The sequence below is a fragment of the Petaurus breviceps genome, unplaced genomic scaffold, assembly GCF_028583685.1.
Source record: "Petaurus breviceps papuanus isolate PSGF00001 unplaced genomic scaffold, PetGlider_PUasm1.0 38, whole genome shotgun sequence".
In the NCBI taxonomy this organism is placed as follows: Eukaryota; Metazoa; Chordata; class Mammalia; order Diprotodontia; family Petauridae; genus Petaurus; species Petaurus breviceps.
In genome coordinates this window covers 62,973,011-62,987,972 of record NW_027186304.1, presented here as the reverse complement: position 1 = coordinate 62,987,972, position 14,962 = coordinate 62,973,011, and the positions used below count along the sequence as shown (strand labels likewise).

Sequence of the window (14,962 nt, the reverse complement as noted above, 5' to 3'; positions counted from 1 at the left end):
TATTTTGAAGTTTGGGGTGCTGACCTTTTTCCCCTGAACAAGGTAAATGATATATGTCTGACTGATTAAAGTAAGCTTGTTAACCCATTTTGAGTTGCTTTCCTTTATCAAAGCAGATCCAAGAACCTGTGTTGGCAGACACCCTGGGGAAGCTGGGGTGCTTGCTGTTACAATGAGTCCCCAGGACTTAGCCCAGTACATAACACAGAGCAGGTCTTTAATAAATACTTGTTAACTGATTGGAGTAAATATTTAGACCTATTGATAGTGCTATAAACTAGGATTTGGTTTTCTAAACTGATATGATACCAAAATGAAATACTCTTGTCTGGGAATGGAGTCCTTCTCTGAGAGATGGAAAAATGGAAAGACCATGTTTGCCCTGAGTCTTGGGCCTTATTAAGAGGGATTTAAAATGTAATAGAGTGGGAAGGTGAAATTCCTTGATAAAAATGAAATGATATGTCTGGAAGTCACTAAGGATTTTGACAAAATCTCTTATATTGCTATAGAAAGAATGAAAAACAAAGTATGGTCTAGATGATGGCACAGTTGGGCGAATTTGTAACAGTTCTAAGAATTGTACACAGAGCACTGATTTGTAAATCAATATCTAACTAGACAAGAATATCCAAAAGGCTGTTGTTAGCCATGTTCTAGACCACGTTTTTATCAATAATTTGACAAATCAATCAAGGATTTATTAGACATCTACTATATTCTAGGCACTGTGCTAGGCATGGGAGATACAAAGAAAAAAGGAAATAATGCCTGCTTTCAAGGAGTATATTAAGGGCGAGAAAATGTTCAGATTTGAATACATAGAAAATATACCACATGTATATTTTTTTTAGGAAGGCACTAGCAGCTAGAGCATCAGGAAAGACCTCATGTACAAAACTGAGCTTTGTTTTTTCTTAAGCTGAGCTGTGAAGAAAACGAGGATTCTAAGAGGTGGAGGTGAGGACAAAGGAAGTTCAAGGCATGAAGTATAGCCAATGAAAAGGCCTGGACATGGGGTAGGAGTGCCAGGTTTGAGAAATGGCAAGGCCAATTTGGTTGAACAGTGTTTGAGGGGGAGAAATGTGTAATAAATTTGGAAAGGTCAGTTAGTATGTGGTTGTCAAGGGTTTTCACTGACAATGGTTATGATACAAAACAGGGAGAGAAGAGACAACCGCCATCACTTTGAGATGGTCGTTTCTCCAGAGCGTAAAAACTTTGCCCATGGTGGAAAACTGTTGTGTCTGACTCTTTGTGACCCCATTTGGGGTTTTCCTAGCAAAGTACTGCAGTGGTTTATCATTTCCTTCTCCAGCTCATTTTTAAAAAGTGGAAACTGAGGGAAACAGCATTAATTGACTTGCCCAGAGTCACACAGCTAAAGTCTGAGACCAGAATTAAAGGTAAGTCTTTCTGATTCCAAGCCCAGTGTTCTAGCCAATAAACCACTTATCTGCCCTGTTACACAAGATAGAGGCCAATAATCCTAATTCTTATCCAAATTTTGTTTCCTACCCCAGGGCTTTCTTACTTCCCCCACTTTGTATCTTCAATAAATAATACTTGACACTAACTAAATCCAGACTTCTAGAACCTTCATTCTAGTGGCAGTTGATCTGAATTAGGGAAGTCTCCCTGTGCATCATGAAAGATCCCCCCAACCACAGTCCTTGCCCCCAGGCCCATGAGGAAAGGTATAGCCTCTTAGATAAAAGAATTAGAATCCAAAAATATTTTGAGAGCCTAAGACCAAATCTAACAATATAATATGTCATAAGGATAAGTGTAAAGTCCTAAACTTTGGTTCAAAAAATCAACTACAAATTATGGAATGGGGGAGATGTGGTTTAACAGGGAGCCCTACGCATAAGATTTAGGAATTTTAGTTGATTTGTGAGATCAGTGTGTTAGAAAAAAATATTAATGTGATTTAGTCTATAATCAGTGCTTTTTTCCCCTCAGGATGCATATTAGCAAATAATTGGTATGTGCCAGAAAGTCTGAACAAAATATACATTCAGTGATGCATTGTATATTTTAATCATGAAGCTAAAACAGAGCATGAATCAAAGAAAAATGCATGTCTCAGCACATTCAGACACATCTTCTTTTCCTTGAATTTAGTACAAAATACCTTATGTCTTCCTCTTCCTATCAATGCTATTCTACAGTAAGTAGGCACAATCTAGTAGAGAGGGAGAAGTGAAGCAAAGCGAAACGGAGAAGAAAAACCGAACAGGACCGAGAAGCCTAGATAGAGCCCTGTGAGACACGCAAGATTAATGGGAGTGACCTAGAGGAGGATACAGAAAAGGAGACTGGGAAGGTGTAGTCAAATTGAAAGAAGGAAAACCAGGAGAGAGTAGTATTCCAGAAATCCAAAGAGAAGAGAATATTAAAGAAAAGAGAATGATCAACAGCGTTAAAACCCACAGAGGTCAAGAAAGATGAGGGCTAAGAGAAAGCCATTAGATTTGGTAATTAAGGGATCATCTGTAACTTTGGAAACAGTATTTTCAACTGAATGATGAGGTAGGAAGCCAGACTGTAGAGAGTTAACAAAAGGGTAAGAGGGAAAGAAGTGGGAGCATCTATTGTAGGAAGTCTTCTCAGAGCTTTGCCACAAAAGGAACGAGAGATACAGGATGAGATTAACAGGGATAGAGGGATCAAATGAGGATTTGTTTGAGGATGCGGAGACAAAGGCACATTTGAAGAGGTAGGGGGGAAAGCTGCTGACAAGGAGAGATGGAAGGTAAATAAGAGAGTGGGGAGGATAGAGGAGGAAATAACAAAACGGAATGGGATCTTGTATGGGGAGGGGGGTTGCCTTGGCAAGGAGAAAGGCCACTTCCTACTATGAGAGGAGTGAAGGAGGAGTAGTGGCAGAAGGCACCTGGGTGATGAGGAGCACCTGTGAGAGCAATAGGCGAGAAGAAGAAACTTGAAACTCTCAATGAATGGGTACAATTTTTTTTTCTGAAATACAAGGAAAGGTTCTTAATTGAGAGGCTGAGGTAGGGAAGAGGGGAGTGGAGAGAGAGGTTTGAGGAAGAATGAAAAGGCTTAGAAAAGCCACTGTGTTCCTCACTGACTTTTAAAGATATAGGAATGATTTAATTCAATAAGCATTTAAGTGTCTCCTAAGCAAAGGACACTGAGTATCCTGAATAAAGACAAAAAAAGGGGGGGGCGTCCCTGTCCTTAATTGTATTCTTTCAATCAAATGCTTAACTGGCCAAGGTCATATTTTCAATTTTTTTTCTTTCCAATATTTCATGTCACCACATTCTAGAATTTTCTGATGTATCAGACTGTTTTTGTTTAAAGTTACTTGCATATGACTTAATTTAATTCCTATAAAATATGAACTATGTTGAGTGGGAAAGTGAATCAAGTAGGGATATATGAAAGGATTGCTACAGTGAGGCTCCCGTTGAGACTGTATAACTTATGTGTAGTGGACCTAATTATTATAGTTTCATGACTTTGTCAGCATTGTTTGGCAGCATGCGTAGGAGCCAAGGCAGCAAATGTTGAGAGTAATCTGGAGTTGAGATATGGTAGGGCCAGATCAGCAATAGGATAAGGGGGCAGGGAATCCAAGAGAAAAGGACAAGCAATTGTCAACTTCAAGTCATAGAATACTGCGTTCTTAAAGAGTTAAAGTTGCATGTATGACCTATATTGAATTGCTTGTCTTCCCAGTGGGGGTAGGTGAGGAGGGAAGAATGGAGAGAATCTGGAACTCAAAGTTTTAAAAAGAAATGTTAAAAATTAATTTTACATGCAACTAGGAAATAAGATATACAGGCAATAGGGTATAGAAATCCATCTTGCCCAACAAGAAAGTAAGGGGGGTAGGGATGAGGGCATATAAGAGAAGGTAGATTGGGGAAAGGGGTATTCAGTATGCTTACCATCTTGGGGTGGGGGTAGGGGAGAGACAGGGAGAAAATTTGTAACTCGAAATCTTGTAGAAATGAATGTTGAAAAATAAAAAAAATTAATAATTTTTTAAAAAGAATTAAAGTTGAGGATCACTCAAAGAGCAATGGAGAGGTATATTCAAGGGATATATGAGGGGTATGGAATGGGCAAGATGCCAAACAAGAAACTTTTTAGGGAATGTGAATCAGAAAAATTTATGACTGCAAAAAACATGATGAACCAGATTGGTTGAGGGAGATGGTGGAACAAAGCCCCTCCAGGTGCCATGGGAGAGAACTTGAAGAAGTCCTTCTTCATATTAGGTAGATCCCCTGGAGCATGCCCAAAGAATGGTAGGCAAACAGAGCACTAGTTTAACAAGGTCAAGAAGAAGAAAGAAAGAAACAGGTGAGAGATAAAGGTAGGAAGATGAAGGTCAGGTGGTCAATTACCAAACCAAGAAGGACCTGAGGGTGGCCTTTCAGAGCAAGCCTGATAGCCTCTCCAGTCTGAAATGTAGTAGGTGCTTAATGAATGTTATTGATTGATTTTTAAAAGGTCATTATCCCCAGGAGCTAGTTAAAACCCAGGAGTCCCTTCAATCACAAGCCCCAATTATAACCATTAATCAAGGCCCATCTTCTTTTACATCTCCACACTAAATGTAATCTCTTGTTCTTTCCCTTCACATTTTTACTGTATCTTATTATCTGGTATCATAGTATCATTGCCCTTTAGTTATCTGTGTAATTGGGTCAAGGAAATGGCATGGTGGAGAGAGTGCTAAGGCCAAAGTCAAAAAGTTCTGAGTTCAAATCTGTATAAGTCACTAAACCTCAGGCACTTATTAACTATATGACTCTGGGCAAGTCACTAAACCTCTGTTTGCCCCAGTTTCTTCAACTATAAAATAAAGATAATAGTACCTGCTTCCCAGGGTAGCTGTGAAACTCAAATGAGATTATAATTGTAAAATGCTTAGCACAGTGCCTGGCCCTGTAAGTGCTATATAAATGTTAGCAGTTATCACCATTATTTCCCTGACTAAAGTATAGGCTTCTGGAGGGTAAGGAATATGCATTCATCTTATTCCCCTATAATTCCAAGTACAATGCTTTTACACATTTTAGGAATATAATAAATATGGATTCACTACATAAAGAAAAAAAAAACATAGAAGCATAGGCTTATCCTATCCTAAATATAATTACGTTCTTTGGTATTCCACAACATAATTTGCTGTAAATATTAAAATGTTTAAGTTTTGGATTTTTTTAAATTATCAACATACATTGGATGACTTGTGGATAGAAGAAAACACTTTCATCTTTAGTATAAAGAACTGGTCTTGTCTGACCATCCGGCAGAAGTCCAATGAACAGGCCTTTGCTTTTCACTGATTCCAAACTTATGGATCCACTCTCCAAGTTCTTCTGAATTTTAAAGTGACAGTCAAGATCTCCTGTGCCCTAAGGACAACACAATACAATTTCATACATGTAAACCTTACAGTGGGGGGAAAGAAATTTAGATTAAGTCCAACTGGTCATGAAACGAGACATCTCCTACTCTGTTTTACCCTACTGATTCTTCATTTAGAAGATAAGGAAATTAAATATTCTGCAGCAGAGGGAGACTACATGTTACTCAGAGTGGCTCTGAATCATCCCTCAAAGCTTCAAGTCACAGAAGAGCATAAATTCAGGTGGGGATTCAATTGGAATGGGACCATCTCCCAGAATTACCTATTTCTTTGGATAAATATGCAGAGGGATAAAAATATGAACATTGATATTAGAGTCATGGATTTCTCTCAACTTGAAGTCCCAGAGACCATCACTCATGAATCTTTGAAGGTCACATTTTTCCAACAGAACACTGATAAAAGCAGAAAAGAAAGTAATTCCTTCTGCAAACATATTTTTACATTTTTCAAGTAAGTCAAGTGTAATTTTTGTACACTATCACTATTCCTATAATGTAGTTAATGTTTCCCTTACTATGACCCCTGAAGTTGTTTTAAAACTTTGTTCCTATCCTTTCTAATCAATACTCATTATTCCCAATATGAATGGGGACCAGTTGGTATAGCGTTGAGAAGAAAAATAACGTAGGGGAGTGTAGTTGTAAGGGTCGTAAAAGACTTTGTATGTCCTCCCTACTAATCAGTGAAAACTGCCTTGTCAAAGAACTCCTGATGATTTTTGCATTACTATAGCTCAGGGTGGGGAACCTGTGACCTCAAGGAACACGTGGTCCTCAAGGTTCTCAAGTACAGCCCTTTGACTGAATCCAAACTTCATAGAACAAATCCTCCTAATAAAAGGATTTGTTCTGTAAAACTTGGACTCAGTCAAAAGGCTACAACTGAGGACCTAGAAGGTCCCATGTGGCCTTGAGGCTGCAGGTTCCCCACCCCAGGTATAGCCCTTTCACATATAATATATGTATAATACTTAGCTTCTTTCCCTTCAGTCATCACCACCACCATCATTTATAATTCTAGTTGCTGCTACCATAAAAAATGCTGTTAAGAATATATGTGTATATTTTATACACATATACATATAAACATGCATATACATAAACATATAACCTATATTTATGTCTTTGATCTTCTTGGGATACATGTCTAATAATGGATTGCTTAGTTAACTTTTACTTTCTAACCCTTTAAAAAAAAAGATGGTGACAAAGCTGGTCTCCAGGCCAAGAGGATCTGGGTTCAAGTCCCACCTATGATCCATTACTGGCCATGTGAACCAGATCAAGTAACTTTTCCATGCTCTAAGAAACTCGAAGTTGCTGAGAAGGCACCCACCTGCCTTGATGGAGGGAGTTTCCTCACCCAGAACTTCCCTGTAGCCATGAAATCATAGATCTAGTACCTATCCCTATGCTTATTAATAGTTGTTTCCCTCTCATGCTGTGAAAACCAAAAGCCAAGTCTGTAAGTACAAAATAAGTTGGAAAGTTAAGGCTATTTGTGAGTATTTCAAGAAAAAAAGAAAAGAAAAAGAAACTTTCTCCTAACCAAGGTTGTCTGCACAAACCACTGACTTAAGTAAAATCAGGATTTTTAAAAATTGAACTCCGTAAAATGTTGCTTCTTATCAACAAGACCAAGTAATCTGTTTCACTGGATGTTTTGCTTTTCGACCAGTTGTTCTAGGCTTATATAGACCCAACCTATGTGAATGTTTTACATCAAAGTTATTTTTGGTCGACATTATCGGAAATATTTCTTTTTTCGGTTCTTTGCATGCACAGAGAGACATTTGCATTTTGCACGTGTGGGCAGAGCCAGAAAAAGAGTGTGACCAGCGCTGAGCAGAGTGGGAGAATCATTTCCTGGTTCCGACAAACCCATCCTCTTGTTTATTGCATGGATCGTGTTTTATTCTTTTTTTTTTTGAGACAGAAATGCAACATTGATGATTCACATGTTACTTGTTTCTTAAAACCCCAACATTTATCTTCTGTACTATTGCTTAACCAGTTTCTCTCCACAATGTATCTTTGAGACTCTTTTCTCAAAAATAGACAACCTCATTCAGAACTCTGACCCATCAGAGTGATCTAATCCTACATCACAGACATAGTAACAGAAATAGAAATTATAGGATTGCCGGCCCTCAGATTGGATTAAAAATATATATTTATAAGGATTTTATTATATAATAATAAGATATTATATAATATAGTAATTATTATAATAATATATTATATAATAATATATGTTTATAAGAATTTTAAAGTGGTTCATGGCAGATACTTCCTATATTCCTACCTACCTACATTTAGGTGGTACAGTGGATAGAGCACTGAACCTGGAGTCAGGAAGACCTGACTTAAGACACTTAAACTAGACAAATAGCTTTGTGACCCTGGACAAGTCACTTAACCGAGTTTGCCTCAGTTTTCTCATCTGTAAAATGAGCTGGAGAAGGAAATGGCAAACCACTCCACTAACTTTGCCAAAAAAAAACCCAAATAGAGTCTTGAAGAGTCAGACAAGACTGAAAATGACTCAACAAGAACAAAAGCTACTTATACCTCAGATACTTATCTCCCTTAAAGCAGTTTTTTTTTTCCAGAATAGGAATATTTCTACAATTCTTCCTCCAATAAAACCTAAGCTTCTTTAGGACAGGTACTCTTCCATTTTTGTCTTTGTATTCATAAGATTTAACCCAGTGATCTGGCACATAGTAAGTATTTAATCGATGCTTGCTGTGAAACTGAATACAAGAAAATTATTGTGAACAAATTAGATGAGAATGTTTTCATTCAAACTTTTGGCAAATATCTATGAAGTGTCTACCATATCCAAGCCCTGGGCATGGCCCCAGGTAGAGACACAAATATAAATAAGGCCTTGTCTGCAAGGACAAATAACATGGATTCAAGTGACTCTAATATAAAATCGGAAAGAGAAGTATCAACAACTAGTTATGGGAGTTCAAAAGAAGGAAAGATTAATTGTTTTGGAAAGAATCAGAAAAGACTTCATATGGAAAGAAGAGATGGCTAGGATATCAATAGAAACATATGGGGACAGGGGAGGCAAACAAGGAAGGAAGCTATTTTTATAAGGCTGTTGTGAAGAAAGTATTTTGTAAACTGTGAAGTATTATTTAAATGTCAGGTTTGTGGGGGTTTGTTGTTATTGTTGTTGGATGCAGGATGGCAGCCTGTGATTTCATCTGTATGGTGAACTCCTTGTGTGGAAACTACCTTTTCCAAAGCAAACATTCCTAACCAGAAACAAACCAAACCATATCAAAACAAACCAAAAACTCCTAACTCAACTCCTAAGCAACTTAGTCTTAGAGAGCTGACTGTGCCACTGAGGTAAGCCATTTGCTCAGTAACAAAAAGTGTCTGTCAGAGGCAGGACTTGAACTCAAGTCTTCCTGACTCCATGACTGGCCCTTTGTCTACTATATCATATTGTTTCTTAACTATTTATTATTGTTACTAATCATGATAATTAATTGATAATAACAGCTAGAGTTTCTATAGTGCTTTAATGTTCCCAAAATGCTTGGGGTTTTCTTTGCCATCTCCTCTAAGTCATTTTACAGATGCTTCACATTCATTTGACCCTTATAACAACCCTGGGAAGTAGTTGCTTTAATTCCCATTTTACATTTGAGGGAACTGAGGCAGTCAGAGGTTAAGTGATGTGCCCAGTCACATAGCTAAGTAAGTGTCTAAGACAAGATTTGAACTCAATTCTTTATGACTCCAAGTCTAACATGCTGTCTCCTCACTATTTCTCAACCCCAATCCCTACCGCCAAGACCTGTGGATTTCACCTTTGTAAAATCTCTCTAATATGTCCCCTCCTCTCTTCTGACACTGATACAGGCCCTCATAATCTCATGCTTGTTTTATCGCATTAGCCTCCTAGTGGGCTGGCCTGCCCCAAGTCTCTCCCCACTCCAATCCATCTTCCATTCAGCCACTAAAGAGATTTTCCTGAAATGCAGTTCTGACCATGTTACCTCCCACTGAATAAGTTCCAGTGACTTCCTGTTGTCTACAGAAGTAAGTAAAAAAATCCTCTGTTTAGCATCCAAAGCCCTTTATAACCTAGCTACCTTTCCAGTACCCACCCCACCTGCTACTAGTAGGTGACACAGTGAGTGGACATAGTGGTGAGCTGGAAATCAGGAAGACTCAACTCCCTAAATTCAAATCCGGCCTCAGATACTTACTAGCTGTGTGTCTGTTTACCTCAGTTTCCTCATCTGTAAAATGAGTTAGAGGAGGTGGCAAACCTCACAAGTATCTTTGCAAAGAAAACCCCAAACAGGGTCAATGGGGTCATAAAGAGTCAGACATGACTGAACAACAAGAAAAATAAATCTTTCCAGTCTTCCTAAACTTTAATCCCCAACAAATACACTTCACTCCAATTATACTGACCTCCTGGCTATCGCACAAGCAAGACACTCCATCTCTTGGCTCTGGTCATTCTCTCTGGCTGTCCCTCATTCCTGGGAATGCTCTCCCTCCTCCATTCCAAATACTGACATCTCTGGCTTCCATGTCCTACAGAAAGCCTTCCCCAACTCCTCTAAATACCAGTGCCTTCTCTCTATTAGCTATCTCCTATTTATTCTGTATACAGTTCTCTTTGCATCTACTTGTTTGCCTGTTGACTCTCTAATTAGATTGTAAGCTCCCTGAGGACAGGGACTATCTTTTGCCTCTTTTTGAATTCCCAGTGCTTAGTACAGTGCCTGGAATATAGACCCTACAATGACGATGATGATGATTACTGTACCATCTAGTTGCTTAAAAAGCTGTAACAACAATAACACAATGTTGTTACAAGGTTATCAACCACTAGCTGGCTAATATAGCAAAAGAAAAAAAAATCTAATAACATGGATACTTTGGAATTAGAAACTGTAAGAGACTTCAAAGCTTGCTAGACTGAACTATCTGAGGTCCTGAATCTAAAGGACGCTGAGGGAGTGACATATCATTGCAATCAAATGATTCCCCTGACTACAGATTATTTTGAAGCCTTCAATGTGGCTTGTGGAAAGAGTTGTGGCAGAGCTAGATTAACTGAATTAAAGTTTCCTGAGAAACTAGAAGGTTCATAGAGCATTGGACTTGTAGTATCAAAGTCCTGAATTCAAATCTAGCTTTAGACATTTATTGCTGCATAACCCTAAGCAAGTCATCTAACTTCTCTGTGCATCAGTTTCTTCATCCATAAAATGGGGATAATAATAGCATCTACTTACCAAGGTTGTTGTGATAATGAAAAGAAATATTTGTTCAGTTCTTTGAAAACCTTAAATTGCTATTTAAATGCTAGATAGCTATCCCTTTGCCCCCCAGGAGCCAGGCTATTTATCTAGCGATAATCTGAAAGTCCATAAAAGGAATAGACAGGGTTTACAAATAGACAGGAATACTGATTTCAATAAGAAAACCTGAAGAAAAAATGCTGGAGGTCCTAGAATTTGTCAGTTGTGCCTTACTCCAGAATAATCATTCTCTAAGGATTCATGTCTTTACACTTCTGCAAAATGCTATCTCATTCCCACATTGAACCTGATTTCTTCTTAGTTTTATTTGCATGTTTCAGGCTAAGAGCAAATTCTATTCGTGATAGATTAAGACAATACTGATGAGAAAAGTGTGTTGCTCTGGAATCCCTGGGATACAGTGAAATACCACTGAGTTGAATGATCATGCTCCCCACTATAAGCCCACCCACTAAGTCCTGAAATATGGACCTTATAAAGGGCATCGCAGAGGTCAAATGACATTTCATGGAAGATACCTAATGCCCCTACTTTGCCAGAAATGTAGTTTTCTGTTTTCTCTCCTACACGAGCACCAAGTTGCATGTGCCTTGATGATCCAGGACAGAAAAGATGTAGGTTTGTTTAATGTAATGTAGTAAATCAGGAATCAGGATGTAATGGTATTACTCCTACATTGTAATGGCATTCAAGGCTCAATAATCACCAGAGAGATGCTTTTATGAATATAGCTAGAATTCCGGTAGAGGGTATATATGGGCAAAATAAACCCTAGAATAATGTTTTAAATTTTACTTTATTTTTAATTTATAGAATAAAACAAGCATTTCTATAATATAGTGTAACTTTTAAAAATATAAAAAATAGATTGCACATGAAACTGAAAATGTATTATGTACAACTTGATATTCCTTTTATAACAAAGTTATCATATAAATTCCTTTTTTTTCTTCCCTCTCCCACCCACCCTAGAGATAGATACCATTAGATACAAATAGATGTGTGTATATATGTATATATGTGTTTGTATCTGTGGGGGGGTATAAAATTATTCTATAGATACTTCTATTTATCAGTTCTTTCTCTAGATGCAGATAGCATCTTTTTCATATGTCCTTTATTGTTAATTTGGGTATTTATAATACTCAAAATTACTTGTTCACTAAAATCTTAGCATATATTGACCTCCAGGAATTCCTATAGGACCTGGCTTTTGAGCTCTAATGTAGGATAAACTCATTCTCTTAGAGTCTAAACTCCTGTAATAAGGGTGATTTACAATAATATACATAATGGATTAGAGGGTCATAGAGATTTAGAGCTAAAAGAGACATTAGAAGCCATCAAGTCCAATTCCCTCATCTTATATATGAAGAAACTAAGGCATAGAGAGATTAAGTGACTTTTCCTGGATCTCAGAGCTAATAAGTATCTTGAGGCGGAATTAGAACCCAGATCCACGAACCCACCCCTCTTCTAATCGGTTTACAGGACCCATTCTCAACATCATTGAAGATATCTTGGGTGTGTTGCTTTTTCTAGCATAGCATAGCTCTCCCAGCTATGGGCAGAGATTAGCTATAGTTGAGGGTATCTAGATGGAGTTCTCAAAGCAGTAGAGTGATTGAAAGGCTAGTTACCAAGTGGTCAGGGTCACTGCGTAATACTATTTTGGTCAGTTTCAAGCTTCTCCAGGAGAAGCTAGGATTTGGTATTGAGTGTTTCCTTGTGAGTCCTGACACACTCCAGCAGATGTATGTAAGACCTGAATCCCCAGGGTCAAGATCTTCTACTTCTTGTGGCAAATGGCAGTTGCTCTTGCTGGATAAATGTCAAGTTCTCCAAACTTTGAAATTTCTTAAAAAGGGAATCAGACTGTCTAGCAATCAGAAAGTAGGAGTTCCAGTGCTAGGATCAGGGGCCAAGTAAGGCAGCTAGAGGTAGAATTCACTTGGGGCTTATCTGATACTTGCCACAATAGTTACTGGCACTGTGCCCACAACATAGGCAATCTATCTCTGGACACATATATCAAAGAAAATAGGTCAGAAATGACTAGTGACAGGACCTTGGAATGTATGGGTGGCTGAATCAGGGAGAGGGAGATACTAAATAAGTATTTAAGATTCCTCTATCCTGAGACATTGATGGATGAGTCCTGACAAAGGGGAGGCCAATTACACTTGGTCCAGCACTTCTCAGACTGAGTCAACAAACTCTTCTGGGACCAGGTCAGCCAATAGGGTTTCATTCCATTCCAGGCTCTAAGTCAACAGGAAGAAGATGATTGCATATGTAAATCTAGCCTACAAAACCAAGTTCAATAGCCAGCAGTTTTCTCCCATCAGAGGTTCAGAGTTTTCTTATGATGTCTGCAGAATGGCCCTACAGAGGATCATCCTGAGTGACATATGGAATGATGATTGGACAGATGAGGAACCTTGATTTTAAAGATAGTTGGAAAGGGAAGCAGAGGGCCAGAAAACCTTTAACAAATACAGTTGCTTCAGGAAAGGGGTCATGGGTCTTCTGTTGTTGCTGTTCTTGTCATTCAGTCATGTCTGACTTTTTGTGACCCCATTTGGGGTCTTCTTGGCAGACATACTGGAGTGGTTTGTCATTTCCTTCTCCAGTTCATTTTACAGATGAGGAAACTGAGGCAAACAGGGTTAAGTGGCTTGCCTAGGGTCACACACCTAGTAAGTGTCTGAGACTATATTTGAACTCACAAAGATGAATCTTAGTGACTCCAGTCCCAATACTCTATCTATTGAGCCACCTAGCTGTGTGGTCCTTTACTCTTCTCTCAAATTTTTCTAGTATATTGGTGATAGAGGAACCAGTCTCACTGGCTGGCTGGGGAGGATGCCTGAGCCCAGGGCCATGCCAAATTGACATGTTCAGAAACAAGTTTTATCAAAGTCTACAGGGCAATGTTTTATATTATCCTGGAAGGGAACATTATCCCCATATAGGGTAATATTTTTATGCCACTGAGTGAGAAGCCAGAATGTGTTGCGCACCCAAAGATGAGAGGATAATGAAGAAGCCCATCAGGGTCTATCAGCTACAGCAGAGGTCATCAGAAAAAAAGTTACCCAGAGGCTTTAAAGTGCTATGTTATTGATATCTATTTAACTATGTCTGTCTGTCTCTCTTTTTATGAATCCATACATCTATCCATTTACCTTTTTATCTATCATTACAGCAATCATGGAAAAATACCATTCAGTACAGCAGGGACACCAGGTTCCAGCACTGTCAATATAATTAGGCAAGACTCAGACTTAAGTTAATTAAGTTCCTGCAGAATGGGGAGAAAACTAATGAGTTCATGAAACCCAGGAACAAGTATGATGCAGACCTACTCCATCTCACCCCCCAAACACTCAAGCACAGAAGAAGCCTAAACACAAAAATTAATGACAAATCCATGAATACACTCCTGACACAAAAGCAATTCTACTAACTCCAGCCTTTTAGCCTTCTCTAACCTACTCATAATTAGTGCACTCAAAAGTATATGGGGTCTGTTTACCCTGAACTGGTATGTATGAAAACAGCTCTATCCACCCCTCTGTCTTCAATCTCAACACAAAAAACAAAGAAACAAGTAAACAAAGCCTTTAACTGTCCTCACCACCCACTCATTCTAAAGTCTGGATGAAGACTATGGCCTGGTTTGTGATCACTTATTCAGTCAGTTCCAAGAACCAGACTAAGCCTGAGACCCAAGGGTAACTAAGATACAGGTACATAGATCTTCTTGTATCATTTTGGGGCAAATGAATATTCCATCACCAAATTGTGTGCTGATCAATAAGCCCTGTAGTCAACTTAGAGGTAATTATGGATGTCTCCCTGTTCTTTAAGATTTAGAGGCAGACTAGACCATTTTAAGGTCCAACAGAAAAGTCTAGAGTTACAAAACAGAGTATAGCAAAAACTAGGCAGATATGGCACGGCAGAGGGCACTTCATCAGAAAGTTAAAAGAGGCAAGTACCTGTGAATGCAGGGAGCTTTGGGAAGGCTCTAACTGACCTCCAAAATTTCCACTAGGTAGGACCCAGATTCAAGATGACCTGAGATTGAATCCTGCCCCTGATGATTTTAGAAGACTTCATTCTCTATGACACTGGAAGTGCCATGTGACTCTGGGCACACAAGCTCCCTCCCTCCCTCCATTCCTCTCTCTCTCTCTCTCTCTCTCTCTCTCTCTCTCTCTCTCTCTCTC

The 14,962-nt window shown here is 38.6% G+C and overlaps 1 protein-coding gene across 1 annotated transcript in view; it reads right to left on the bottom strand.

Moving 5' to 3' along the window:
* LOC138170116 (lipoxygenase homology domain-containing protein 1-like) overlaps nucleotides 1-14,962 on the bottom strand; it is a 657,842-nt gene that overhangs the window by 558,490 nt on the left and 84,390 nt on the right. The window contains exon 15 of the mRNA XM_069099511.1: nucleotides 5,225-5,402. Coding sequence (XP_068955612.1) covers nucleotides 5,225-5,402 — 178 coding nt within the window. The remainder of the gene's footprint in view (nucleotides 1-5,224; nucleotides 5,403-14,962) is intronic.